Source organism: Magallana gigas, chromosome 3 (genome assembly GCF_963853765.1).
Source record: "Magallana gigas chromosome 3, xbMagGiga1.1, whole genome shotgun sequence".
Classification (NCBI taxonomy): Eukaryota; Metazoa; Mollusca; class Bivalvia; order Ostreida; family Ostreidae; genus Magallana; species Magallana gigas.
Genome location: NC_088855.1, coordinates 3228539 through 3256414, shown reverse-complemented (window position 1 = coordinate 3256414; position 27876 = coordinate 3228539). Strand labels below are relative to the sequence as shown.

Genomic DNA, 27876 nt, shown 5'->3' with positions numbered 1-27876 from the left:
CTCCAGGACATAAATAATTAGTAGAAATTAATTTCTAACATCAAAGATTGAAACAGCTTTATAGAACTAGACTATAATATGTAATATCAATGGGTCAATAGAAATGGCAACGAAGCAATGCTGAAAAATGGTTATATGTTTTAGATCCCTCAATTCTTCTTGAGTCCGACAGAAAACACAAACATACTTTAAAAAAACATTTGATAATTAATTTTATCAAATATTTAAAATCAAACGTGGTTGTGTTGTTATTCTTTATTTAGTACTTTGATCGAGTAAAACAGGCTATTAAGAATGTCTTCATTATATTTTTATATATATCTAACCTTACTAGAGAATTTCTGGATTCATTTTGGACAGATCATATCTTATAAGGGGAATTAATGAATTAATTTTTGATTATTCAAAGTACAATGGTATTACGTTAAAAATTAATACATGTATGTGCTTGTTTGTTTTTTAAGGATTTTTCGGGGGAAAAACTTCCAGTCTGAGAAGATTGATATATAATTGCATATTTTAACTCACTGTGACCTATGTAAAAGATGTAAGAATATGCTGCAGGCATGCATTTATTCCAAGAAACAAAGAAATTGATATCTCAAAAAAAAAACTTGACATAACAAGATGACACTGGTGGTCGATAGTGTTAGCTTTCTCGATCAGATGATGTTTGCAAACAAAAAAACCTTACAAGACACTGCACAGGAAATTGTGCTCCTGGATACCAAGTCTATCCGTTTAACGTTACGGCGACACAGAAGGATCCCCGGTCTCCTAATCCTGTAGACTCGCGCACCTGACACTTTCTGTTTCCAAGTCCGCCGCAATCTGATTACGGACTGCGGAGGAAAAACATTCTAATGAAGATCTGATTTCCTAGGGGCAGGAAATATGGGCCGATTCTATCTTTGAGATCCAGCTTTAATCGTTGAGATTGGTTGTAATGGATTAAACTTGGTGACGAACCATGATCTTTGCGCTCATGGACATGCCTTGCATCCAAATACATTGTCAAATCAGGGTATGATAAAATCGCAGAGTTATTAAACTGAAAACATACAAAACATTTAGATAAGGCTGTGTATATTATATGTCATACAACACAGTTGTTTGTCCAAAGGCAAGTCTCTACAAGTCAGTGCAATAGTAGAACGTCATTATTATCGAGTCATTGTCAACGTCATAATGAAGATGAAAATAATCTGGAAAAGACCAAAAACAACAGACAGGACACGCCTGCTGATCACTCACTTTTCTTGCAGTATTTTATATGTTTATTACATATACTTCTATTTTTATTATATTTACTTTTCCTTTTTGAATAAATCTGACGTTTCATGAGATATCCAATTAGTAGTAAGCAGACAGGAGAGGACGTCTTCCTCCGCCCACCGTGAATTGTTGTCCGTTTGGATGTTTAACCCGGTCAGATACGGCCTTTTAATAGTTCTCAACACCATATCGATAGGATTTATAAATCTGTTTGAGCAGGTTGAATTTTTAGAATGTATGTTCTTTCTTGAAAGTGTAAAATTTTATTGGTGAAAGTCAAATGAATGTAATGTCTTAGATTATTTGTCAAGCAGGCAAATATCCATGGCGTAACGTACTCTCGTAAAACGAACATCATATATATCAAAGGTCACATGTTTAATTTACTAAGACATATTGCGGGGTTTCTCTGGAAGATTTTCAGTGGTTAAATAGTAGACATATGGATATCAGTTAGAAGTTGTTCTGTTCTAACTGTATTGTAGTTGGTGTCCTTACAATTTGATGAAAAATATAAATTAGACGAACATGAATTTTAAATAGAGTTTTCGCCATACTTAATTTTATAAACTCCCATTATATAATCACCAAAAACAATCACTTCTTTAGGATTGCTCACTCTATTATTCTTTATACTGAGTAATAGACAAAAAAACCCTCTCTATTATATTAAACAATGTAGATAACATTTCAAATACGCTGAATATAAAGCTAGACACAAGAGATTCGACTATTGCTGTGGTATGATGATCCTAGATCTCTGATTATAAGTCCCTCCGTTACAATACACATGTACCACCCATCTAATTAGAGGCCACTTTGTTACACTGTATATCGCTTCCAGTCTACAATAGACACAATTCCCAGGTGTGGCTATCCACAGTTCAAATTGCATGTTATGCACCGGCTGCCTATTCGAACCATAGTTTATCTAAAACCCAATGCTTTTGGGAATAGATATCAGCATTTCACCCTATTCATCCTATTCTGTTACACGATTATTGTACTCACTTTCGCTTACGCTCAGTTCAGAGAAAGCCCGTCATTATGGCTTTGCTGGTTAAATTGTAGGGAAAACAGTGTGGTAGTCTTGACCAATACAATTTGACTCACTGCCTAGCTGTTACTGTGCGCCAGAAAAGACTAAAATCTGTTTTTATTGCAAACTATTAAAAAAAAACCTAAATGTTTATTCTAAACAATAAAGAGTAATTTTTGCCATATGTTAGATAGAGACTGAAGCGAGATTTGGTTTCGACGAGATATCAGATTCCGCGAGACTTGTTGTCAGTTTGGCGGGAACACGCACCTGCAGGCCGTTCTAGGATAGGATTTACAACCTGCTCCATACATTGTCTGAAAATAAACCCAGATAGTTAAAACATCTCAAGAGCTTGTTTATCGTGTACACAGGACCGATTCTGTTGAAGTTATCTAAGGTTTTCTAGAACATTGTTCTTTTATATAAGATTTATTGAATCGCGATTAACAGAGAAAACTGACCGAAATATGCGTCAGTTTAATCCACGCACAAATTGAAATAAAAAATCAAAAATTTCATCAACTGTGACATAGTCCTGTCGAACATATTACTTTTTAAACAAACTATTTTTTTTCAAAATTAAAACTCCCTTAATATGCAGCTGAGACAAATAAATTTGAATTAATAGCAATGGCATGTTCGAAAACAATGCAGCAAAACATTATAAAATGCTTCTTATAGCAAGTGTTGTGAATTGAAGAAACTCTTTTTTTTATCATTAATTAAAAATGTGTGTGTGTGTGTGTGTGTGTGTGTGTGTGTATATATATATATATATATATATATATATTACCGTATTTTAGGTGTGAAATCGATTAACTAAAATCATTAAGGAATAAAGTAATAGAATTGTGAAACTTACGCGATCCTTTGAGTCGGCATCAGCACGTCTTTTTCTCGGTATAACTGTCGGTTTATCTCATTCCAATTTGGCAATAATTAGATATATACCATTACAGGGCTCCGATCAGCACCGTGTATCGCCAGTTTTATCATCAGCAGTCCCAGGAATTCCCACAGGGTCTGCCCAGCATAAGGTTCGCCCGTAAACGCTTACACTTTCCCCCGGCCCAAATTGGGATTTACGATCCTCGTAAGACTCCTAACATTGTATTTCATGAACTGGTACGAAATAAAACCGATGTCAGTTATTGTTATGAATACATTATTAACTTTTTAAAACAAGCTGTGTATCAGTATACAAGTTTGGCCTGGTTCGCCGATCGATCTCTCTCTAGCAGAGGTAGCACCCTCAGTGGGGATTAATTTTATCTAAGTGAACAATCACTACTATACCTTCATCCATTGGCGACTGTTGTACAAACTTTCATCACAGCATCTCCGTAATTTGCCTGAGCATTGTGATAATAACTAAATCGGCCGCAAGGAGGAGTAGTGGCGACATTTACGCTACTATTTACACCTATCATTTCAAGTACTCGTCTACATCTGCTGGAGCCGGAAGTGTGACTTTACCGGTATATACAGTACAATGGCGATCTGCATGTACTACCCTAATCTCTCCAAATGTCGGAATAATAAGGTAGGTAATTCATCTTACCTATGTACAAACAGTAAGTTCAGTCCATGTTGTACAGGTGGGCTTTACTTACCTCATTGAACTAATTATAACAGCGTGATTGTGATTCACTTAATTATTTAAGTGATATATGTTGGTATACAATGATTTCGTGTATGTAAACAATGTATTGATGAAAACAATGAATATATTGGTATACAGTATTTTCATGTCCAGTTCATATGTACGCTGACAATTTAATAGTACCTATTTCCAGATAAAAAGTGAGTTGAATTTATAACAGCTGCTTGTAGCTCAATTGTTACCTACACGTAATTGGTTCATTAAGGTGGCATATTCTGTCTGGTTGACATTAGGAATCATGGCCGGCTTAAGAATATTTTAAAAGAAAATTAGCTCAGCTGTCACCTAAAACAATAAACGAACATCGATTGGAGCGTGAGTCCCGGTTGTTTGGTAAATTATGCATGAGGGCAAATACACACGGCGATTCTTGGTTCCTCAAACATTGATTTCGCAATCTCCCGTGTAGAAATAAATAAAATAAAAAACCTATCACACGGCTCTAATCTTTTACAGCTTTTTGTCAAGGATCCAGCTGTGTCCATGTTATTTTGTTTAAAAATCGATGGAATCGTTTTGTGACTTGACCGAGGATTGGACACCTGCACGCGCCTTTTCCCGCGTTTTGAGTCGGATTCTGGCGTCACATGACTCGCAGAGAGAGACAGGACTCGGATATTAGCCATGCTTTACGACACTTTGTGTTGTATAATGAACAAAACAAAGTAAATCTCGGTGACATTTGCATGGAAACCCTTCTCCTTTTCAGGATTCTTCAAATAAAAAGCTAAAAATCAAGTACAGACGCCGGTCTCGAATCAAAGTAATAAAACAAAAGAATAAAAAACGACGGAAAAGAATTTACATAAAAACGAATTATTCGCTCACAATATTTTTCAAAATATTCCTCTGTAATTTTTTAATTCATGGTCGGATTACAATACCACCGAAAAAAGCGTTTGTATGTCTTTGTAATATAAAGGGGGGGGGGGGGGGGTCAAGTGTTATATTATAATTTTTCATTAATAATCTTTAATCAAACTAGAAATTGTGAATTTCCAAGATATGTACAAATACAAAAAATAAATTCAAACACAACGACTGAAAACTAGTCTCATCAACTGATATTCTTTGAAAATAATCATACGTGCGGAGGAAAAAAAATCAAAATTACACACGTATTTTGATACTTTTTATTTTTAGGAAAACAAATAATCTATTGTAATGGTCTCGAGTCCGCGTCAGTCATTTTTATCTTTATTAAAGATACAAAGTACTGTACACACAGTGAAGAATAAAGTGATAATGTGTGTGAAGACAGTGAGTCTATCATTTAAGAAATATTGAACATATATATGGGATACAAGGACATTCTGTGATGCCGAAAGTCTTTGTTCTCTTACACGGCTGTCAATGTTGATCGTAAAACACAGGCACCTGAAACATGAAGGAATGAATGAAATTTAGTCCAAAAATTAACTAATTTTGATTAATAATTTCAGTTTGTACCCACTGGTACTTTTCTCACCCATCTTAAAGAAGTGTTTTTGTTTGTTTACGGCTACGTTACACAATAATCTTTTAAAGGAAATCATGCAATAGAGTTTTACATGAACGAGTTTACGCGCGAAAGTTAACGTTTTGGGACCGATTTTTTTTAAAGTTTGGTCATTGATTAAAATCAAATGAAAATGTCAAAAATTGAAAGTTACATATATCAACAATATTTATTAATAAGGCTCAACATATTTTTTCAATTTTTCGTGTTAGATGTATGAAAGATGTGGTGGTAAATTAAACCACTTAGTATGATTTCCGCGAATTATTGTTCCACGATGACCAAGTGAATAAATAAGAAGAGATATTTTGTTGCTCATTAGATGGTGAAAAGTTAAAAAGATACACTCGCTCGCTGTCAGATTCTTGTAGATAAATATACATCCCTCGTTCATCATGTTCCTACAGAAATATTTTGACAGATGGCGGGAAACTGTTGATTGAGGGCACCTTGAGAATCAGAAATATTTTGAACGGGAGAAGGCATTTGAATTCATTACACTATTCTCTGTATGAGGTATCACGGGTTGGTTTTGATCCATCATCAAAGCTCGTGTAGCCGGGTTATTGAGCTGAGTGGTGTAAAAACCTTAGAGGTCTTTTCAGTATATCTTGTCATATTCAGAATTTGAAGCTTTCAATATTTACAAAAATAGCACAAAACAGAATACTGCCTCGGCTGTTGATATCTACAGTAAAATCTCTGATTCGGCGTGTTACAGACCCACCCCATTAAAGCCAAGAATGGGAAAAGCTACCGAGGGTAGCATCCATATTTTATTACCGACTTAACCTTTTCTTGTTTTTTCCCCTCAGATTAAAGGGTTTTCCCTCCTTTAACAAAATGTTCCACGTTTGTGATATGTTTGTGTTCTTTCGCCTGGTTTCTTGGCCAAGCCTATGGTTCTCTTTTATTAACAATCATTATATGGTGGTCAAACTGTTTCAATTTTTGCTTCGTCAAATGACCGAAGGTCAGATGGATATGCCTCCACTCAAACTCTGTCGATCAGTAATTCAAATTAATATTCCAAATTAGGTAGCGAGCAACGCCTAAAAAAATTATCCCTAATATAAAAATCCCCCATGGATGTGTATATACAATTATGTCGATTTGACGATAAACGAGTCCGCTAGCGCCGGACCAGCTGGTTGTACGACTGCATGTTGAAGATCCAGGGATGATGTAAAGCGCATATAGGTAGTCAGCGCTCGGGAAATTCGTAAACATTGATGATTTACAAATGATATAAATCAAACAATATTGGATGCATGTAGTGGTACAAATGATTGGCAAAACAATGGAATGAGGCGGTTTGAGAGATTATTGAGTGAAAAAACATGTCAAAACATGACCAGATGTTCCTTTTTTAAGTTCAGATAACTCCAAATCGTGAACTGAAAGCTACTCACATCGGGCGATGAGAGTACATCGTGTCAACCTGGGCGGTATACAGTGTAGACATACATCCATTATATTCTGTAGACAGAACGATCTGGAAATTATTGGTACTTCTGTTATACTGGACGATAGCAAGACTGGTTTTGAATTTATCGGTAATATATGTCCTCACATTCAACTGGCGATACTTTCGCCCATCTAAAGTTTCACGATAGATTGAGATTTTATCGATACGTCCTGTATATGCCATCGTGTTATATCGAGCATTAGCTAGGACGGCATTGAATTTATCGGCACGCGAACCGTGTAATATTGGACGATGACCATATCAATTTGGAATATTCTTGTATCTCTCAGCGATACAAGTGCAGGTCTTAAGTTTACCCGTGAAACTCAGAATGAAACCCTACTGGTATAGGTTTAGCTGTGTAAGGTCTTTGAAGTGCATATGACACCCTGGGCCGTGGATGGGCCGGTCTGAATGACATCTACTCGTGTGGTCGTTTTTAGCATGTCCCCAGAACGATCACTTAGTCATCCTCATTGAATATGCATGTTGTCAAGTTATTATCTCCAATTGTATGCAAAAAGCTGTAGGTCTAGGAAAAGCTCTCCTCGGACAGGGTTTCTTTGGCATGCGCAATTATGCAAATTACCAGAAACCGTAAAATTTAGAGGAAGCGGAACGTCTGCTGGCCAGTTGTAATGGCGGACTTATTCTGTTAGGGAACAACCAACGACAATTTGTGAAACAATTCAACTTTCTGTGGATTAAAATATTTTCTTAAAATTGGCAGTGGTGGCATCAAAACGACCGAGTTTATGACAAATCAGATATGAAACGCCGATCTCAAACGGATAAATCATCTTTTTCTAAAGAAAGCATGCGCCTTTGGGTTCAAACCTTGTAAAAACGGCGAACAAATTTACATAAATTTAAACAGAAATGAATAAAAATTCGAAGAAATTTTTTTTTGCTTTCAACCTTTACTTTTGCAGTCTGTGGCATTCTCGTTTTTTTTATAATCATAGATGGTGTATAAATACATTTGAATTGATCACTACATAAATTGACTAGGGAATATTTGGCTCGGAGATATTTATGTTTTCACATGATCTATATTGATTCGCTGAATATTTTATGAACTCGCACCATTCTAGTTCAGCCTCCAGTGGTATGTAGAGGTTCCACTACGGATCTTCATCAAACAAACCATCATAACTTACGGAATGCGAATGCGCATTCTAAGATAGAAATGTCCTTCTTACATATTAAGTTTAAAAAAACGCAATGTAAATATCATTTTATCATGAATTTTCATTTTTGTATTAATCCATAAACCACTAAATTTATTTAAAGTTTCATCGAAAACATATTTAAGTTTACTTCCAACTCGTATTCAGAATGCAATATATTGGAACAGCGTGTTTTAAATAAGTTAAAGGGCGTGAACTAGCCTGCAAATTTCAATCAAAATGTGTTAAATTATTTATTTCCTTAAAAAATTTACGAACGATAATTCCGATGTCACATATGTGTAAATAAATGTATATTCAGTATGTAGCCATGCTAAGGAGCTTTTATGTATGAATGTAAGGTAATATGAATTTCCATGTATTTGTGTTTATGCAAAGAATACATGGAAACTGTAGATATGCAAGCATAATGAACTGGGGCTTACATGTATGTGTAAATACTCGAGTGTAACTATGTTGATGTGTATGTACAAAGAATTTTTGAGCAAATGTAAATGTTCATGGATAAAATATCTGAATATAAGTCTATGTGTGATTGAAAATATATGATTTATGCTCATGTTCAAGTTTATGATCATATGTAAGGACGATATACTTACATAATACTTATATACATGTATGTCTGAAATATCTGGGTTCTGACATGTTCATGTCTTTGTTTAGACCACCTGAGATATGTTCACATTTCTGTATACTACAAGGGTCAATCAAAAAGTACGAAGACAACGTGGCGGTCTATTATAAGTCATAACTAACAGATTAATTTATGCGATAATTTTAACACTTATTTAATTGATATGTGAACTTTCATTTCATTTGATGGAAAGGTTTTTTTGTTACCCGATTTTAAAACAACATTTTTTATCGACATGAAGTACGATGACGTCCAAAACATGACGTCAAGATGACGCAAGCACAGTTTATCAAAATACCCCCATCTACATATCAAGCTTAGTCTCGTGTATTTCACCTTACAATTTCAAATGACCCCAGTCCACTTGACATCTTATTTGCTCATATTTGTGTGAGAATCATAAGTTCTTCGAAGTGTTTATTTTCATACCATGTAACTATCCGTTCACAGTTGGGTAAACCCTGAACGTCAGATGACGTTACTTATTTTTTTATAACCAAATATTTACTGGTATTCTATTTTCTTACGGGCTGTTTGATTATCAATTTGCAGTTTCCACCATCCCACAAAATGCATGGCAGTTAAACATAAATATGCAAGTAACTTTTGACATACCGGTATTATTTGCATCATCGAGCATTTTTATATATAGTTTGCTAAATCCAAACCGTGTGCTCTTCTCGTTGCGCTGTGACGTCAGGCGACGTCAACATTTTTAGTCAACTTAAATGAGGACTATCTGTCGGTAGTAATGGATTTCTGTTCAACAGAACAATATATTCTGTCATAGTTATGTACACAGAATATCAAGACAGTACTCAATTTGAGGTTTCAATATATTATTTGATTTTAAGCCCATTTTATAGTAACATTATTTCGACATTATATTGTTTATTGTTAACATAACACAATTCTGACCTTGCGCCGTGACTTCATTTTTGCAGGATGAAATTCTAAAATAATTCTACTAAATTAAGGAATATATTAATTTTTATATTTCAAATAATTTGAAACTATTGCTTAATTATGTCTACCAAATTAAGTAATTACATGACGTTAAGTTATATACCTAGTACCTACGGCAGATGTCTTCGTATATTTTGATTGGCCCTTGTGTATGTGAGAACGCTTCTATCGGATTTTGAACAACTGAGCGAGTACTCACTCCTGTCTCCAGTCTCAGTAGCGCTGCTGGTAGTTACGATACCACCCACTAGTATCTCCCGCAGTTGTCTATCTTACACTGTTACTGCACTGGGCGCGCAGTGGAAGCTAATATTGACGCTCCGTGCAGTAAAGGTTTTGACAGAGTAGCTATTGTAATGGATGTTTTAATCATTTGATCGTTTTAGTTTTGTATTCTATACGATATTGAAGCATCATAAATCTACACGGATATATAAGTTTCAGTCTTGATTCATTTAACGTAAACATTCCGTGCATTATATGAAGAATAAAGAATCAATGAAATACTTTTCAAATTTGCGTAAGTTCAAATTATTTTTCAAGTTATTTTTTTTTTAACAAAATCATTTCTTATACATTATAACAGCCTGAATAAAGCGAATATTCCACATTTGTTGGTGTAATTTAACAAAGACTCGTTGACTTTGGCGTACAGAGAGATTTCTACAGAGGAGGGCTGTAAAGATCTAAGGAGTGTTAACATTACATATCCCGAGATAAAGCAATTAATTACTAGATGTTAATTAACCTGGAACTCGTGTTGCATGTTTCTTGATAAACTTTGCGTTCATTGAAATATCATCTGGCACCCTCTCCATCTTGTACTTTCATGCTTCTAACTTCATGATTCACGCCAACTAATTTTAAGGAAACAGAAAATAGGAACCAGTTCTGGTGCAGTAAATAGGAGGAAAATAGAACTCGCCCCCAGCACTTTAATAATGAGATGGATACTTCATGAAATCCATGTGCAGAATGTGGGAAGATATTTTAGCATTGTTTCTTGAATTTAAAACACCCCCGTTTCACGAGCTTAGATACAAGTTTAGATGCCAGTCAATATTAGATACGATTATAATTATTGCTGAGTATGTTTGAAAACACATTGTTCAGACAAAGATAAAACTTCAAACACGTCTGAAGTCAGGACTTAGAGATCGCGATGTCTCAACGGTATCACTCTACACACATACAGAGCGGTCTTTTGTTTTGGTTTTTTGTTTATTGGTATACAATGATCTGATACAATCTGTGATGTGCTATCATGTATGTGTGCGTTAATTTAAAGTCACGGTGTCTCATGAAATAAGTTTTGTAAGGACCCTGTTTTAGGCAATAGGAGACATCACCAGCTCTGCCGCCAATTTAGGTACACAACTAGGTGGGCCTCACCTAAATTTCACTTAAAACTTTCACGTGAAAGTCCCCTCACGTAGAATTTACGTGAACACCTCTCTCTATATATAACACGAAATTATTTTACAGGAACATTTCTTTATATAACACGAAATTCACATGAGCTTTTATTTTGTGCTAGAATTTACAAAATTATATTGAATGCACTTAACATGTAATTAAAAGGTGATTTTTACTATAATTAGTTCCATACGATATTCACGTAAAATTGAAAATAATTTCATATTATTCGCTCATGCACCTGCTGCAAAATCAAAGAAGAATTTTGATGCTGTTATTTTTACACATTAAAGGATACTTTCGCCCAGAGATGCACGATCTGGGAAAATCAGGAACAGAAAACTTAAGAGGGTGTCCTTCGCCAGCATATAAGTGAATAGATTAATTAATTAATTTCCAATACCGAAATTCTAAAATTTTTATTGTTTTTCGTAAATGAAAGAATATAATGATAGTTGATGAAACATTTCTTGCTGGTAAATAGTAAGAAATAAAAAATCTTTCCATTCAAGTTATTGGCTCTTCAAAACAATTTGCGGAAAACAACAGGACATGAAACACACTTTTGGTAAAAAAAAAATTTAGAACAATGTACAAAACTATACAGAGTATTATATATCCTTTGTAAGAAAGATGATATATGTGATAAATACTTTCTTTAGGACGAGGTGATATGTACAACAAAACCCTGTTTTACATATATTTTAAAAATAAAACATTAATAAGGCGTTATTAAAATGTTTGTACTGAAGTCTCTGAGAATTCTTGTGACGTCATTTGATAATTCTGGTCACTTATTGCACGTCATCCACGAATGTTTGTAATAATGCCTGTTTTATGATCAATCCAGTGGACACTTCACGGGGATTCTGAATGCAACGGCTTCTATAACTCACGATGTGTTTGAATATTACCCATTTGAATAGTAAATCGGACATCAATGATGACTGTTTATGAACTATGGGGTGGGAAATTGTCAGGTGGGAAAATCCTTGTTTATGTCAACGACTTTCTGAAGATTTGTACAACTCATCGAAATCAATTCAACGACATCCCCGTAAATCTCCCCTTGTTGTATGGACGCAGACGATAACTCCATTTCCCGCCGGCTTTGTCCAGATAGACACGCGTGTTAGTTTCTCATCTTTTCCAAGATTTCTCTGGAGATCTGGTTTCACGATAAGGAGATTCCGAATATGTCTTTGGAACGGTGATTCTCTCTTGTCTGCAATAGTTATTCTGATATTTCCTCTTAATGGCAGCTTGTAGCGTTTTGTACATGTATGTACCGGATCAATTCATGCTCAGTTAATGGGTTTTTTCATGTAAATTTTTAATACAGGTTTATTCGTTTAAAAATAATTAATTAAAATAAATCTTTGTAACATTAAAGGATGTGCAGTTAATGGATCTCTAATCAGCACAATCTAATTGGATGACTTTGATCCAATCAATACCATTTTAATCTCAATAATGCCATATAGGGAGTCTAACGTCTGTCGTGTGTTATCCGGCTTACCGATAGCTTAGTTTGAAATGTCAGTGCTGGAATCTGAAAAATCACGTGACACACATCGTAAAAGAATCATCACCCCAATTTCATTGTAACAAATTTTCTATTTTATTTTACATTGAAAAAATGATTTTCAAAACTCGTAAAGGTGCCGGTTAACACAAATAAATCAGAAAGACTTTTATATTCTAAGAAATACATAAGAACTGTGCGGTGACTCACGGGAGGCACTCCGGCATCTTCAGGATGTTTTAATTATCAAGTGTACAAAAAAGCCAACGGAATCCCAGGTTTTAATTATTTACATATCTCCTCCAGAATTTTTGTTCATCAAACTTTTAGCTAAGAGTGTCAAAAAAATCCAAAAATGAAAATGCAATCTCAGTCTGTTTAAAATCTGCCTCCAAACCTCACAAGTGCAATTGTGCACGGTTTTTATTCTCTTCTCAAAGTCTAAAATTCAGGCGAAAAAAATCAGTGTCGTTAATACAAGATAAATGTGAGACCCGCGGGCAGGCGGTCGGTGTAAGATATACTTGATTCTGTCACGACAACAGTCGATAGATATGCGATGGTACAATTATTTTTCGCCAAACTATCGATGATATAATTCATATTGATTAATATTTTTAGAGTTTGAATTTTGTGAGTACATAAATTATGGATATAGATACAGTTGCAAAATCGCCTTAAAGATTTTTTTTTTCATTTGGAAACAATTGCTCCGATATCCGTATTGATCTAATTTTAAAACAAGAAGCATCTCGCCTTATTCTGCCTTATTTCAAGCTTCCAATGTTCTTTTGTCCGTGAGTAGCCGCAGTGTTTATGGTTGTACCTTAACTCTCGGCTTCAGACTCGGCTGAAGAAACAATCAACAAGGCCCTTAAAGACTAATTGATTTCATCGAACCAATGTTTTATGCCGAACTTTACGGGTCGTAAACTCACCAGACTCGCTGTCAGTGACAGCCCGTTGCGTAATTTACGAAAATAGATCACTAATTTGTAAAAATTTAACTTCTGGATTTAGTCCTAAATAAGCATTAAAGCGGACTACAACCACCCATGTTTCTCCCTGAGATAAGATTGGATCGGATAATTGATGTTCTCTTTATTTCATTTAGGTGGATAATCTAATAGTTGTGCAATGAACGAGATATACTTTCGGTGACTGAGTCTAAAAGTAAAATTTGTCTCAGATATAAAAGAACGTTGCCTGATTCAGAATCAAAGTATTGGAACTCTTTATTGAATATTATTTTTCTCAGTTTGAGTTGAACGATTCTCTTTTTTTCAATTCCATTAGAATGTAAAGTCCTACTTTCTTACATATTTCACACACTCTCACCAAAACCATGCCATTGAATTATCTGACCTTGATCACGACGATTGCCGTTATGAATCGTGGTGATTGTTACTTATCACAGTTTTGAAATCTGAGAACATTAAATCTGATATAGATAATTTGAGCGAAATGACAAATGTGAAAAAAAACCGAGAATATATTTGACATTAAGTTTTATCGTCAGTAAAATTTCAATTTTATCACAAATTTATCGATAATTTTTTGTTTGCAGATATATGAGATGTTTTATACTTAATGACTGTTTGGTGGGGCTTCAATTGAGTGAGATTTTAAACTTTATGTTCTTTTCGTGTTGCCATTCGTGTAAGCGTGCTTAAACTGAATGTCATTTTGCATTGCTTGACATCAAGAATAATGTTACTTTCATACATTTACACACCAGCTTCTCATATTTGCTAACCAAGAGTTACCTCCCTACTCGAAGCGGACCTGATCGAAAACTGATGGGAATTGGAGGGGATCAAAAGATCCTAAATTCATGGGGAGCGGAGTAGATAAATAAAAACCTTGGCTACCGAAAAGCCCTACTTCCTCTAGTGGTGATGGATCTTCCAGCTCCCCTTGTTTTCAGTAAGCTCGATCTTCTGACTTCAGATTAATGTCTGTTATCTGGTAATCCTTTGCTTATTTTCATTCATTAACTGCCAACAAAATGAAGTCGATTTCATATGTTGTTTGTAAACATCTGTAATTCGTTCAGCCCTTCCTCGGCAAACACGTTCCTCGTAATGAAGGTTTGTCTTTCTTGTTGTTCGTTCATCACGACATAAAAACGCCTCCTTTCTCCTCTATAAACGGGACAATCGAATGATCTCCTGTTTATTGTGTATTTATTTCATTCGTTAGAAATCCTAACATGCCAGATAGTTAAGATATTCTAAACAGGTTTCCTTTGGAAACAAGCAAATCAGGCAGCCCGTATAAAAAGCTTTTGAATTCATCAAGAACAAACGATGAACAAAAACTATGATCGAAAAAACATCCCCAACTCAAATCCCAGGTGCCGATAAAACGATTGGCGACTCGGTATGGATTTTACACCGGTTACTTATGAGTAGAGTAGTTTCTTCCGTTGCCGTGCACGAATTAATTCTGTTTCCACGAATTTAAAACAAAAAATGCCAAAAATGACAGAAACTTGAGCGACGAATAATTTAGCGGTCGAGATAGCGGTCGAGTAAGGCCTCGTGTCCACAGACACTTAAACCGGTGCTTGGAAACCATGGGAGAAAGTTCACAGGGAACCTGTCGGAGAATCAATATCCTTAATCGGCCGATTATCGCCATCAGAAAGATAATAGCTTTGTAAACCAAATCCTATGAAAAATTTATATTTTCCCTTCGTTTAGAATTAAATGAAGCAAGGGGCTGTGCATAAGAGAAGATAATTCACAGATAATCGAATTAATGGAGGTGAGAGCTACCAAGCATCACACGAGATATATTGATGTGACTGAATTGATTTCTCTTTTCTTGAGACAAAGTGGTCTCCTAGAGTATCAGCCCATGACAAGGTGAACTAATTGATAGAATAAGACTTCAAATTTAAATAAAGCAAGAAGAACCACAGACTGACAATTTTAGTTCTTGCAAGGATAAGGATATTCCTGGAACTAAGGACAACAACAACAGGCTTTCTTCTTTGAACTTGATTTCCCATTACTCTTCCTTAAAGAGCCAAACTTTTTTGACATATTATCTGGAAAAGACAGTTCCTTATTTGATTTGGGAACATAAGACGTATTCTCTGGAAGGTCTGACGGAGAGTTTGATTGGGTCTGACAATGTAATGGCGGGATCCGGAACACCGGAACTCGATTGACTCCGGGGCTCGGCCATTATATCTTTAACCATGGAACAGCGTCGGATCACCGTAACTTCAAGACTCTGTAATTACTAGACAGAGCTACACGTGTTTAGACAGAGCGTCTTGCAGTTCTGGGCAACAATAAATAATCAAAACGACTGTACGCATACCCTCGGAGTTGAAATTGGCGAATAAAAAAGACACGCATTATTGAAGGAATTCTATTTTTTCGCCTAGGATAATATTTTCCCTCGGTGTACATGGTGGGGGTTCCAACAGTTCGAATTACAATCATTGCTGAGATTTCAGAGGGACCAATGGAAGTGTTTGGAGATGTTTAATTACCCTCCCATGTTATGAAAATAGGGAGTTATCTCTCAGATTGTCCATTCCAAAGGAAGCCTATCTAATTAAACGAAGGATAAGACTCTAATCGACTTAGTGTTGACTGCACTTGTTGCCTACCGGTCATTAAAACACTTGGAGGACGAAGATGAGTTAATCATTTGTCGACCAGAAGCTTTGGTTGTGTGATAAAAGCACGTGACAACTCCCGCTCTGTACGTGAATTATTTACAAGTTTGTCATTAAAACAAACTCGACAATCGCTGAATTCCTACCGACTCAAACGACACCTTTTTGTGTATATTAATGACTTTTTAAAATTCATTGAAGTTCAAAATCCCGCGGGGGAAAGGTATAAGTTTCACGTAGTTTTAGCTCGGCGACGCGTTTATAAAATTTTGTTGAATTATTAATGGAAGGAACTGATGAAGTGAAACACTGTGTTATCTGATGGCAACACTGCATTGAAGCCTATACACAGTTCGTCCACTTCACAGCGACGCCGGGCGAAATATTTCTGAAATATAAAACTCATTACTGTTTGTAAGGCCTATCGTGGTGTGATTAACGGGCTGTGTTTGAAATAGAATTCTTCATCTGTCAACAACTTGTGACACCCCTCTCTTCAGTTTAGCGTGGACCTTGCCGATTAATTGTCGCCTAATGGACGCAGATTCCGCAGCCCAATCTTAGGATTGATAGCTCCGGATCGATAACTTGGTATCTCTCAAGTACTTGACAAATTGAAGCGAAGGGATGGCAGAGACACTGCTTAAAACTCTAATAAAGGTAGGTATCTGTTAAGTGTTCCCCGGGAGTACAGATACTGTTATTCGTGCTCCCTCGGCGGTTATCATGGGTGATTATTGTTTATCGACAATCACATCTATCGATTTATTGCATGCTTATAGCTTATGTTATTATACTCTAAAATAGAGTTCACTGAAATATTCTGGTAAATATCTCTGTAATTACCGAATTATACCGTGTCATTTATATCTAAAAATAACCCACAGCTTGTAAAAAGGAGCATTGAGATTTGGGTGGACCGAAACTCCACACAATTTTGGGATCACACGCGCATTACATAATTTTGAATTTTGTGAGGCTTGTGCAGTGTAAAAAAATTATTCCTGGATATAAAGATTTCTGTGTCAGTCAATTTTAACCCGGTGGGGGAGAGGCAATCCTCAGTCTCTTTGTAATTATGAATGATTGCCTCAACCCGCGGTATTTAGAACTTTTCAGTTCTGCTAATTTTGCTAAAATTACCATGGTAATTTCTTTCACCGCGGTTTTCTGGTAAACTGTTGAAGTTAAAACGAATCCGATGAAATGGGGATCTAGATTCTTTTATTCACATTAAAGCAAGAATTAAGGCTGATCAAAGCCTATAATATTCTGACGCAATATTCAGTGTCTAACACAACTAGATTATCCCCATTTGTAGAGTGCAATGGTATCAGATTTAATTTTCAAACATGTTTACCTAAACAGCTCGCGTGTTTATAGTATGTGGAATTCAGAGTTTGGACTTCCCCTCCAAAATATTCCAGGTTTTCTTTTTTCTCGCCAATAAATTGATATCTCTTTGATATCTCTTTGATTAGGTTAAGTTTTCGTTCGGTTGATATCGAAATTGCCTCTATGTTAATCTTAGTAGCTTTCTTAGTGATGGATCTCGACTTGTATCACGCTGTTGACTGCTCCAACCTCTTGTACTCACTTATCCAATAGATAGTATCAAGCGATAGCATGGGAGATATGTTTTTCAATGATTTTGTCCGAGAGTTGACCTATATTAATCACGTGAGTCCTTCACTGTTAGTTGTTAAGCTTTACATTATCATACTCACTGACTTTTTTAAAGGACTTGGCACTATAAACCCACTCTGCAGCCCTACTTGATCTTGGTCCTCACACTGCGATGAACCACGTGCTACGGGTGGTCTATGTATTAATCACCCGCGTGATATAATTAACTTAAGGAGGTGAAAAAGATTTCACGGTGAGATTTTTGAACTTCCAACGTCCGTGGAATTTGTACCAATTAACGTTTCTTCTTTCTTTGTGTTTTTATATATAACCTAATATTTAACCTCTAACTTGACACATAGTGCCACGCTGTCAAACATGTAGAGAGTCGCCATTAAAAATGATTATTTTGTGCTTGGGTTCGTTAAAATGTATTACAGAACTTTATCGTATTGATTTTTCTATCTTGAAGATCTCTACATGACACAGCAAACAATCTGTTGAACATACATGTATAGATCTGTACTCAGTAATCAATGACAAAATCTTTAATATTCAAATCGATGAATATGTATCTTCATGATCTACAAAACTAAGAGTAATGCCGTAACGTTTCTGAAGACTTCATTCTCTGACGGTGACTGTAGTTGTCAACGTTAATTGACTTATCCCCAAAAATATATGACAAAAAGTTACAAATAATGCTCTATATACGAGCTTATAATTACTTACTATCACCTGCAATATACAACAAGCAATTGTTCAACATTTTCCTCGAGTTTGTAATTACACGCCATCTTCTACAAAATATGTCAACAGCTATAAACAGTTATACACAATTCTCACTGGTAGTACACACTATCGTTTACAATTTACATGTATGTGCCATATAGTTGTACACAATACATTACACGATATCGTCTATATTATTTATATGACAAATATTTGTCCACAATTCTCTACGAGCTTTAAATTACACAGTGTCTTCTACAAAAAAAAAATGACAAACAGTTATAAATGCACAATATTCTCTATGACTTTATAAGTACCCACTAATAATATGTATGCCAAATATGTGTTCACAGTTCTCCCACTGTCTACCACAATATATAATTATTATATATGACAAATAGTTATAATACAAGATTCTGTACGAGTATATAATTACACGCCGTAGTCATCCAACGTATGACCATAGTTATACATAAATTCTCTATAATCAAACAAATGATTACTAGTTTATTCGATTCTTGATGGTAAAAAATGCTAGTAGTAACATAATCATATCAATAAAGTATAACCAATTCTATATAAGGAAATGTTTGGTCACACTCTCCACTAGATACATCAGCAACAGATTATAACTCTTCTCTAAAGAAAGATACCTTACACTGATACCTTACACTCAATTCTCTACAGAAAGATACCTTACACTCAATTCTCTACAGAAAGACACCTTACACTCAGTTCTCTACAGAAAGATACCTTACACTGATACCTTACACTCAATTCTCTACAGAAAGATACCTTACACTCAATTCTCTACAGAAAGAAACCTTACACTGATACCTTACACTCAATTCTCTACAGAAAGACACTTTACACTCAATTCTCTACAGAAAGATACCTTACACTCAATTCTCTACAGAAAGATACCTTACACTCAATTCTCTACAGAAAGATACCTTACACTCAATTCTCTACAGAAAGATACCTTACACTCAATTCTCTACAGAAAGATACCTTACACTCAATTCTCTACAGAAAGGTACCTTACACTCAATTCTCTACAGAAAGAAACCTTACACTGATACCTTACACTCAATTCTCTACAGAAAGGTACCTTACACTCAATTCTCTACAGAAAGATACCTTACACTGATACCTTACACTCAATTCTCTACAGAAAGATACATTACACTCAGTTCTCTACAGAAAGATACCTTACCCTCAATTCTCTACAGAAAGATACCTTACACTCAATTCTCTACAGAAAGAAACCTTACACTGATACCTTACACTCAATTCTCTACAGAAAGATACCTTACACTGATACCTTACACTCAATTCTCTACAGAAAGAAACCTTACACTGATACCTTACACTCAATTCTCTACAGAAAGATACCTTACACTCAGTTCTCTACAGAAAGATACCTTACCCTCAATTCTCTACAGAAAGATACCTTACACTCAATTCTCTACAGAAAGATACCTTACACTCAGTTCTCTACAGAAAGATACCTTACACTCAATTCTCTACAGAAAGACACCTTACACTCAGTTCTCTACAGAAAGACACCTTACACTCAATTCTCTACAGAAAGACACCTTACACTGATACATTACACTCAATTCTCTACAGAAAGGTACCTTACACTCAATTCTCTACAGAAAGACACCTTACACTCAGTTCTCTACAGAAAGACACCTTACACTGATACCTTGCACTCAATTCTCTACAGAAAGAAACCTTTCCCTGAATTCTCTACAGAAAGGTACCTTACACTCAATTCTCTACAGAAAGGTACCTTACACTCAATTCTCTACAGAAAGATACCTTACACTCAATTCTCTACAGAAGGATACCTTACACTCAATTCTCTACAGAAAGGTACCTTACACTCAATTCTCTACAGAAAGAAACCTTACACTGATACCTTACACTCAATTCTCTACAGAAAGATACCTTACACTCAATTATCTACAGAAAGATACCTTACACTCAATTCTCTACAGAAAGATACCTTACACTCAATTCTCTACAGAAAGATACCTTACACTCAATTCTCTACAGAAATATACCTTACACTCAGTTCTCTAAAGAAAGATACCTTACACTCAATTCTCTAAAGAAAGATACCTTACACTCAATTCTCTACAGAAATATACCTTACACTGGTAAATTCTTGTAGTATTTGATTCCCTAAAAGATAACAATTGATAATAAATTGTTACATTCGATTCTCTACAAGATAAGAATTGTTAACAAATTTTACATTCGATTATCTACCACATAACTATTGATAATAAATCGTTACAGTCTATTTTCTTCAAGATGTTACATGTAGCTGGTTTTTAGCTTATACCCTATGCTTTACAACAACAACAAAAACTATTTATCGCTAAGGAAAAATTTGGGTCGACAGACAATGTACAAAATATATACAAGTTATATATATATAAGTTATTGTTTGTGCACAAATAAGGGTTTCTAATACTGAATTAAAGTTATTGAATAAATTTCTTAATTTCTTTATTTTTCCGTAGAGCTACATGTACAGCTAATAGATATAAACAGTTTTTTTTCCTTCCGCGGACAAAAAAAATTTACACTCAATATATTTACACCCGATTTTTCAAGACACATAAAAACACGCAAATCTATACGAGAAGTCAAGTGATTGGTCACATTTCATGATTAATAAACAATAATTATAGAGCAATATACAATCATGCTTGGAAATGATTAGCATGGTTTTCATGTCATAAAATTGCGAAAAACTAATTTCCGCCTATACTTTATATCAATTCATATCAAATGACAATCATCGTTTCGCACAAAAACCCGTCATTTTGTGCGGAACTGCAAACATGGCACTCTGTATGGATTAGGGCCGTGTGGTGGAACGCTATATTGACTGCGGTCTATCACCCCCAAACATCTGTCACCCTCAGTAGACAAATCAGCGAAAAACATCTATTGTACATCCGGGTGATTACAGACTTAGCGACAATAGTCCACAGCCGGTACCCCGGTCTTTACGGCTTGTTAAGGACACTGCTATTGAGCTGTTATTGAACTCCATGTAATTATAGGGTCTGATGTGCAGTAATCTAAACGCGAAGTCATCGGATCGCTATAAAGACCATCGCTTACTGTATTTAAAAATAAACAAAATGATGAGTTCACTGAAACATCTGTTTCCGATTTATTTTTTCTTAGTTTTCGATAGATTTTTTGCCTCCTCTTTTTCCAGACTTGGAGTTGTGTGGTAGTTAAGAAACCATTTTCTTTGATTAAAATGTTTGCGTATGAAGTTAGCTTCATTATTCGGGTTTGGGTTTTAATGTCTCATTTTAAATACTGATAATAGATTCTGACGAAGAAGATGAAAAGGTTGCATGCGATCCTTAAAGACATTCCCTCCCTGTTAACTTTAATTGGATTTCTGTGAGATACACTACACCTTTCCTTTGCTTCTGACTTCTTGTAATGTGAAATCATTTGTAAGTTAATTGAAATCTTATCATTTTCTCCCTCAGCTATGCTTTTAAATCATTAGAAATTCATTTTGTCGTTCCATCTTGTAATTGATTTTGCGTCCCTTGTCCTCAGTTGACAAAGAGACACGCTCCGGCTTTGTTTAAATAGACAAGGCAAATCCAGCGCTTCCGATCCCGCTAATTTATCCCCGAATGTCGTTCCCGACTCAACAGGAATAATGGAAGCATGAGACGGAAACTATGGATACCGACTCCGATTGGAAATTAATTGATGGACCGAACCATTAGGTGGTCGGATGCTCCCGATAAAATAAAAAACTTTAAATGATGTTATCTATTAGGCGAGGTCTTATTCTTCATCGATAATCTCAGGAGTTCGTCTTGTGCACAAATACTTTTTTTGCTGCTTATTTGGTTTCTATGTGTATTTTCTTTTCGGTTTTCCTTGGTTTCATATATACATTGTGTTGTGTAAAATGTGATTTAATGCCAAAAAACGATCATGTCCTGAACATAACGATTAATGTGCAGTGGTTTGCAATTTGTAGATGGGTTTTTTTTTTGTTAAAGGCAAAATTTCACGAACCATTGCTGATTAATTAGAAACGATAAGAAACCACCCAAGCAACTTCAATAAATGCTTTTAAAAATAAGTCAGAAGAACACAATTCCGTAATTAAACACATCTCGAGCTCGATCTCGGCGCACAAACGATGATTTCTAAATTAAATACCTCGCAGCAATTATACCAACAACAAACAAATGCAATGCAGATGATTCGCCGATAGAAGGTATTGGTTTTATCCGCGATCACTCGGATGGTAAACATTGACGTGTAGATGTCTACCTGTCGTTAGCGGTATTAATTGCTTGTTGGTCCTAATTATCATTGACAGTTGGCGGCCCTCTCCGGATTATCGACTGGTATTACTTAACTAGTAGCGCGAGTAGGGCCCACTATCCTACAGTATATACATGTCTATTGATGGGGAGATCCAGCCGCATCAACTCTTAACAAGCAGTCAAAGAGGCGATTAAAGGTCCGAATGAAATCGCGGGAATATCATCTACAAGCAGACGGCGATAAATTGGCGTGTTGTTCTGATAAAAACTGTTTGAAATTCCTCTGAAATGGCTAGTGGATTTTTGAAATTGATAATCCAGGTATGTACAGTATGTTAGAGTGGTACCTACAAAGGGGGGTAGGTGTTTACCGGGCCGTGGGTGGGCGGAAGTGAGTGCTGTCTGTGAACGACTCACCTTCACCTGGGAGAGGGAATGAACTCGTAAAAACACGTTCTTTACAATGTCTAGAGTTCGTAAAAACGACGTTCATTGGTATCCACTGTTTGAAAAAAACCTTCTGATTAGAGAACGATTGTTAATGAAACTTCAAAACAAGGTCCGTTCGTATTAAAAATCTTTTGGTATACTACAATGGTAAATAGAATGAAATTTCACTGTTGTAAATTCAACAAGAGGGGATTTTAAAATTGTTCAGTTATTAATTTCTCGTGGTTTATGGGTTTGTTACATATATCAGGCACAAATATACGTACGTGGTAAATAACTGTTATATTATTCATCGTTTTTATGTTTTGAATTCTTTTGACATTTTCACTTCCGGTACAAGTAGTTCTTAATGCGTCAAGAAATGCAATACTCCTACTTGTTCTCCATCTAAGTTTAGATATAACAGATGTTGTTGTTATATGTCAATCTACATATAATTTAAGGTGGTATGGGACACTATCAAAATAAACAATAAAATTAAATGTAATTTTTATATTTTTTTCTTTCCCTAAAGTGTTAAATAAACCTACATGTAACAGTGTAGCGTAATGCATGGGTTAGAGCGTTAAAAACGAATCAGTGCCATGACTTTGAAGTCCGCTGGGGCTACAATTTTTACCATTTAAAAATGTACTTTTATCCACATTGATACCGACATTGTCCCATACCACTGTAAATGACCCCGTATGACATTCTGCATTTTGATTTCAAGAAACATCAACTACAGAGACGCGTGTTTCATGCTGCCGTAGTTTGGGATGTTACAAGTTGGAATTATCTGTGTCTTAGTCTTCAGAATCCTCAATTCACAATTTTATTATTAAATCGCTTCATATTTTTATATCACATAGAGAGATATAATACTGTCATATAAAGGCCTGTGGACAATTATTCAGTTGATCCTCTTAAAGTCTGTAAATTATTAATCGGGATGCGAAGGAACCATACGTAGATTCTGAGTTCACACACCGCCTTTATATACAAAAGTTCATTTTAAATTTTACCTGTTAAATTCTTAATGCCATGTAACTAGTTTTACCTTTCAAAGATATTGAAGTTTGACTAAGGATTAAAAATCTTTCTTTTTAATTGCGTTTATATGATCATAAACTTCGACTGCAGACCTTGCAATCTGTACAGATTTGTGCATCATACAGTCGTTCTTCGGTAGACCCTGAAGTCGTTTTGGTATAAAATGGCTTTTTGTTGTCTAGGATTCCCAAACAGATGCCTCATTAATTGAATCAGAAGTGAAGAGCCTAGCGATGACACAAATCAGTGCTGGCAATGGCGGCCTCAACAATCGCCTCCTCGCGTGCTCACTATCTTGGACTTCTGTAAACGAACCAAAGCTTTCGACAAATGTGTATCGTTTATGGTAAACGTAATATTTTTCAAATTTATTTAGTGAAGCCTCACGATATCATCAATCGATGCCGCCCTGCATCTTCAAAAGCCCCATTAATCAAATAAGTGGTTTGCTTGGTCCTTTTCAAAACTAATTCATAAGCAATTGACTGGGACGAGAAACAAATCAGTTCAGGCTCCCCCCGGGGGATACGTGATCAATTCTAGGCTTGGGTCCGGTAGTCTTTTATCGAGTCTGGTGTCTTTCGTCGATACATCATGCACATCAGATTCTCTCAAAGTGACATTACTGTGGGTCAGTTTACTGGAATGGCTCCCTTTAGGGACCTTCTGTATCCAGACTTTTGTCCTTCGGAAGGTCTCTGACCAGTACGGCGTAAACAAATTTATACAAGTTACCAATTCCGAACGGCTGAATAGAATAAAGAAATAATTTTTTGTTCAGCCAAAACAATATCATATCGAGAAAAGCTGTGAAAATCTGGGGGGGGGGGAATCCTGTTTAATGTACAAGTTCTAGTCCAGTGCTAACCGCCTGCTTTGTCTTTATATTCTGGTTTCAATTTTACATAACTTATTAATTAAAAGCTTTTTCATTCGCATCGTAGAATAATTGTTCATATGATCTATTTTTAAATCAGAAAAACAGATGTAACTGTTCTCTTAATTAATAATTAAGGTTGATAATAAAGTTATCATACTTTTACTTTTTGAAGTAAAGGAACGAAATGGGATTCTTAATAGAAAACCTGGTTGCTGGGTTTAGATCATTTGTTTACCACGTGTTTCTGTTTCAGAAGCAAACAGTCGCCATTGTTTATTATCCGGGAAATTGTGAAAACGTTCTGCGAAATCTCACGTGGCAATAAAGCCAAATCTTCATTGCATACCGCAATAAAGAAAAATAAATTTGATATCATTAAATTTAGTCCCGCTAACGTATCAAACAAACCTATAAAAGTCTCGTATTAAGACGATCACTAGATTATAATATACGTTTATCATTCAAATCAACAAATTTCATCTTGTTCACTTTTAATTTAGACCCACCCTTTATTTTTAAAGAAATTTACAATATCACAATAAACACACACCAGTATACAAATACATGTATATTACAAAGAAAGTTACATAATGCATAATAATATCGATTATTATACTTTCATTTTAAATACAAAACTCTGATTGGTTTAGACGCAGTTGATAATCCGTTCTATTACCTCAGCGTTAGCAACACACTTAGCAACGGGTAACATTACGAATTGTTACATGCGCGTAAATGATGGGCGTACGGTTCGCAGTAGAATTCAAGTCATTCCTATAGAAAAGCATTTTTAAAAAGTTTTCTTTAAAATTGACATTCAGTATAATAGAATAAATAGTTCCTGTTTGGGAGGATAACAGTTGAAATCGACACCCCTCGAAAACCATTGTCAACCTCCGCATCGCGTCGGTTGACAATGGTTTTTTCGGGGTGTCAATTTCAACTGTTACCCTCCCAAACAGGCACTATTTATATAATAGTTCAACGACTGATAATTGTTTATGATACTAAGAGAAAGTTAAGATTTATAAATCCTCTTTTTCTCGCTGTCACTGGGAGGTATCAGGATTAAAGGATTACCGCTCTGTAATGATGGGGGATTTGTTCAGATCATTTTTAAATTTCGTTTGTGTGTTTGTAACACCGTACCACGGCCAAAACTAAGGAATTTCCAGTCCGTTTTAGACTTATGAAATGACATAATGTGCTGCTTGCCAATTTAAACATATACTAAAAATGTAAGAGACGAGAAAGAAAGCAATGAATTATTATGAAATTTTCCGAGTTTACGATGTAACTAGAAACGCTGAAAATTCGTTTTTTGGAACTGGAAATTAGATTCTTGGCACACCGAAGTTTAATTAAAACTTCCACGTGTATCACCAACTGGTTTTGTTTTAGAAGCAAGAAAGAAAAAAAACCCTTTAAAGTCTGTCTGTGAAAGGAGAATTTCAATCTCTTTTAATTTCATTAGTCATAATGTTGAATAATTATATTCTTTTAACATTGAAATGTTTTCTCATAAAATTGCATTGAATTGTAAAAATGAAAAGAAAGAAATTAAAAACCAAGTGAACAATATTGAGTTAGCTGAAAACAACTTTGGTCATTGGAAATAAATTTGTTTTTCATCAGTGCTTGTAATAAGATAGTCAAAAGTCCTTCCATAGTTATGTTGTTTACATTTTCCTAATGATCTCGCTAAGTAGATTCTAGAATGATTTCATTTGACTACTTTCGGCGCATTTCCATAGCTCCATAAGTCCCTAGCAAGCCGAGTGAACCCAGACAGTAGTTTTTCCTCAAATCGAATTTTCTGCTCATTAAAAGCTTACATTCAGTGTACGTCAGAAGAGTTATGGAAAAGTAATTTGTCAAATTTTTACTTCTTTTGGAATCGATATTCCCAAGAAACCGCCATGTTGAGAGTGAGAGATGTCTTTAGGAACCTGCAGCCCTCGACTGATTGACGATTGGTACATTTCAGGGAAATGAATAGATCATTTAAAGGCTACTGTATCTATCCCGAATTCCCCGGAGATTTGAATTTGTACACATCTAAGAGCATTTTTGTATGTTCCTTTGCGGGCATCTTTGATTCCCATACATTTTAACATTGCGTGTTTTGTAGCAATGGTAATAAAACCTACATAAACCGATGTCGAAAAGAAAATCGAGTATACCATTGTCACGTGGCTTGTATTTTATAAATGACTATTTTATGTTAAGATTTTTTACAACATTAATTTCAATGGGAAAAACTGAGGTCGGTCTATATTATCCTAGCAATTGACTTTTATGTGAACGAAACGCGTTAGTTCATTTCAAATTTGATTTGCGCGAGGAAGCAAAGAGATGAAGCACTACAATAAAAATTGTCATTTCCATAAAAATACGTCGAATGCCACTTAGCAGTCAATACATTTGATAGAACACGATGGCTCGCGGAAACCAATAGGCCACCAATTCCAGAACAAATGTCTGATATCGCGATAATAACCGATC

The 27876-nt window shown here is 35.4% G+C and overlaps 1 protein-coding gene and 1 long non-coding RNA gene across 5 annotated transcripts in view; one reads left to right on the top strand and one right to left on the bottom strand.

Annotated features, from left to right (window-relative positions):
- Positions 1-306: 306 nt before the first annotated feature.
- LOC105320183 (uncharacterized) lies at positions 307-3753 on the bottom strand. Of its 2 annotated transcripts, none has more exons than XR_010711696.1 (3): positions 3180-3485; positions 2585-2631; positions 307-1051 (listed from the first exon to the last, which is right to left on the bottom strand). It is a non-coding gene; the product is annotated as an uncharacterized lncRNA (long non-coding RNA). The 2 variants fall into 2 exon arrangements; XR_898753.4 differs by lacking the exon at positions 307-1051 and adding an exon at positions 3614-3753 and having other exon boundaries at positions 2451-2631; positions 3180-3439.
- LOC105320181 (tumor necrosis factor receptor superfamily member 16) overlaps positions 3727-27876 on the top strand; it is a 54328-nt gene continuing 30178 nt past the window's right edge. The window contains exon 1 of one of the 3 annotated variants that reach the window (XM_011418006.4): positions 3727-3860. In XM_011418006.4, the coding sequence (XP_011416308.3) occupies positions 3810-3860 (51 nt within the window). In that variant the 5' untranslated portion in view covers positions 3727-3809. Of the gene's footprint in view, positions 3861-16288; positions 16975-23115; positions 23331-27876 lie in introns of those variants that run through there. The other 2 variants (XM_011418007.4, XM_020064025.3) reach the window with 2 other exon arrangements.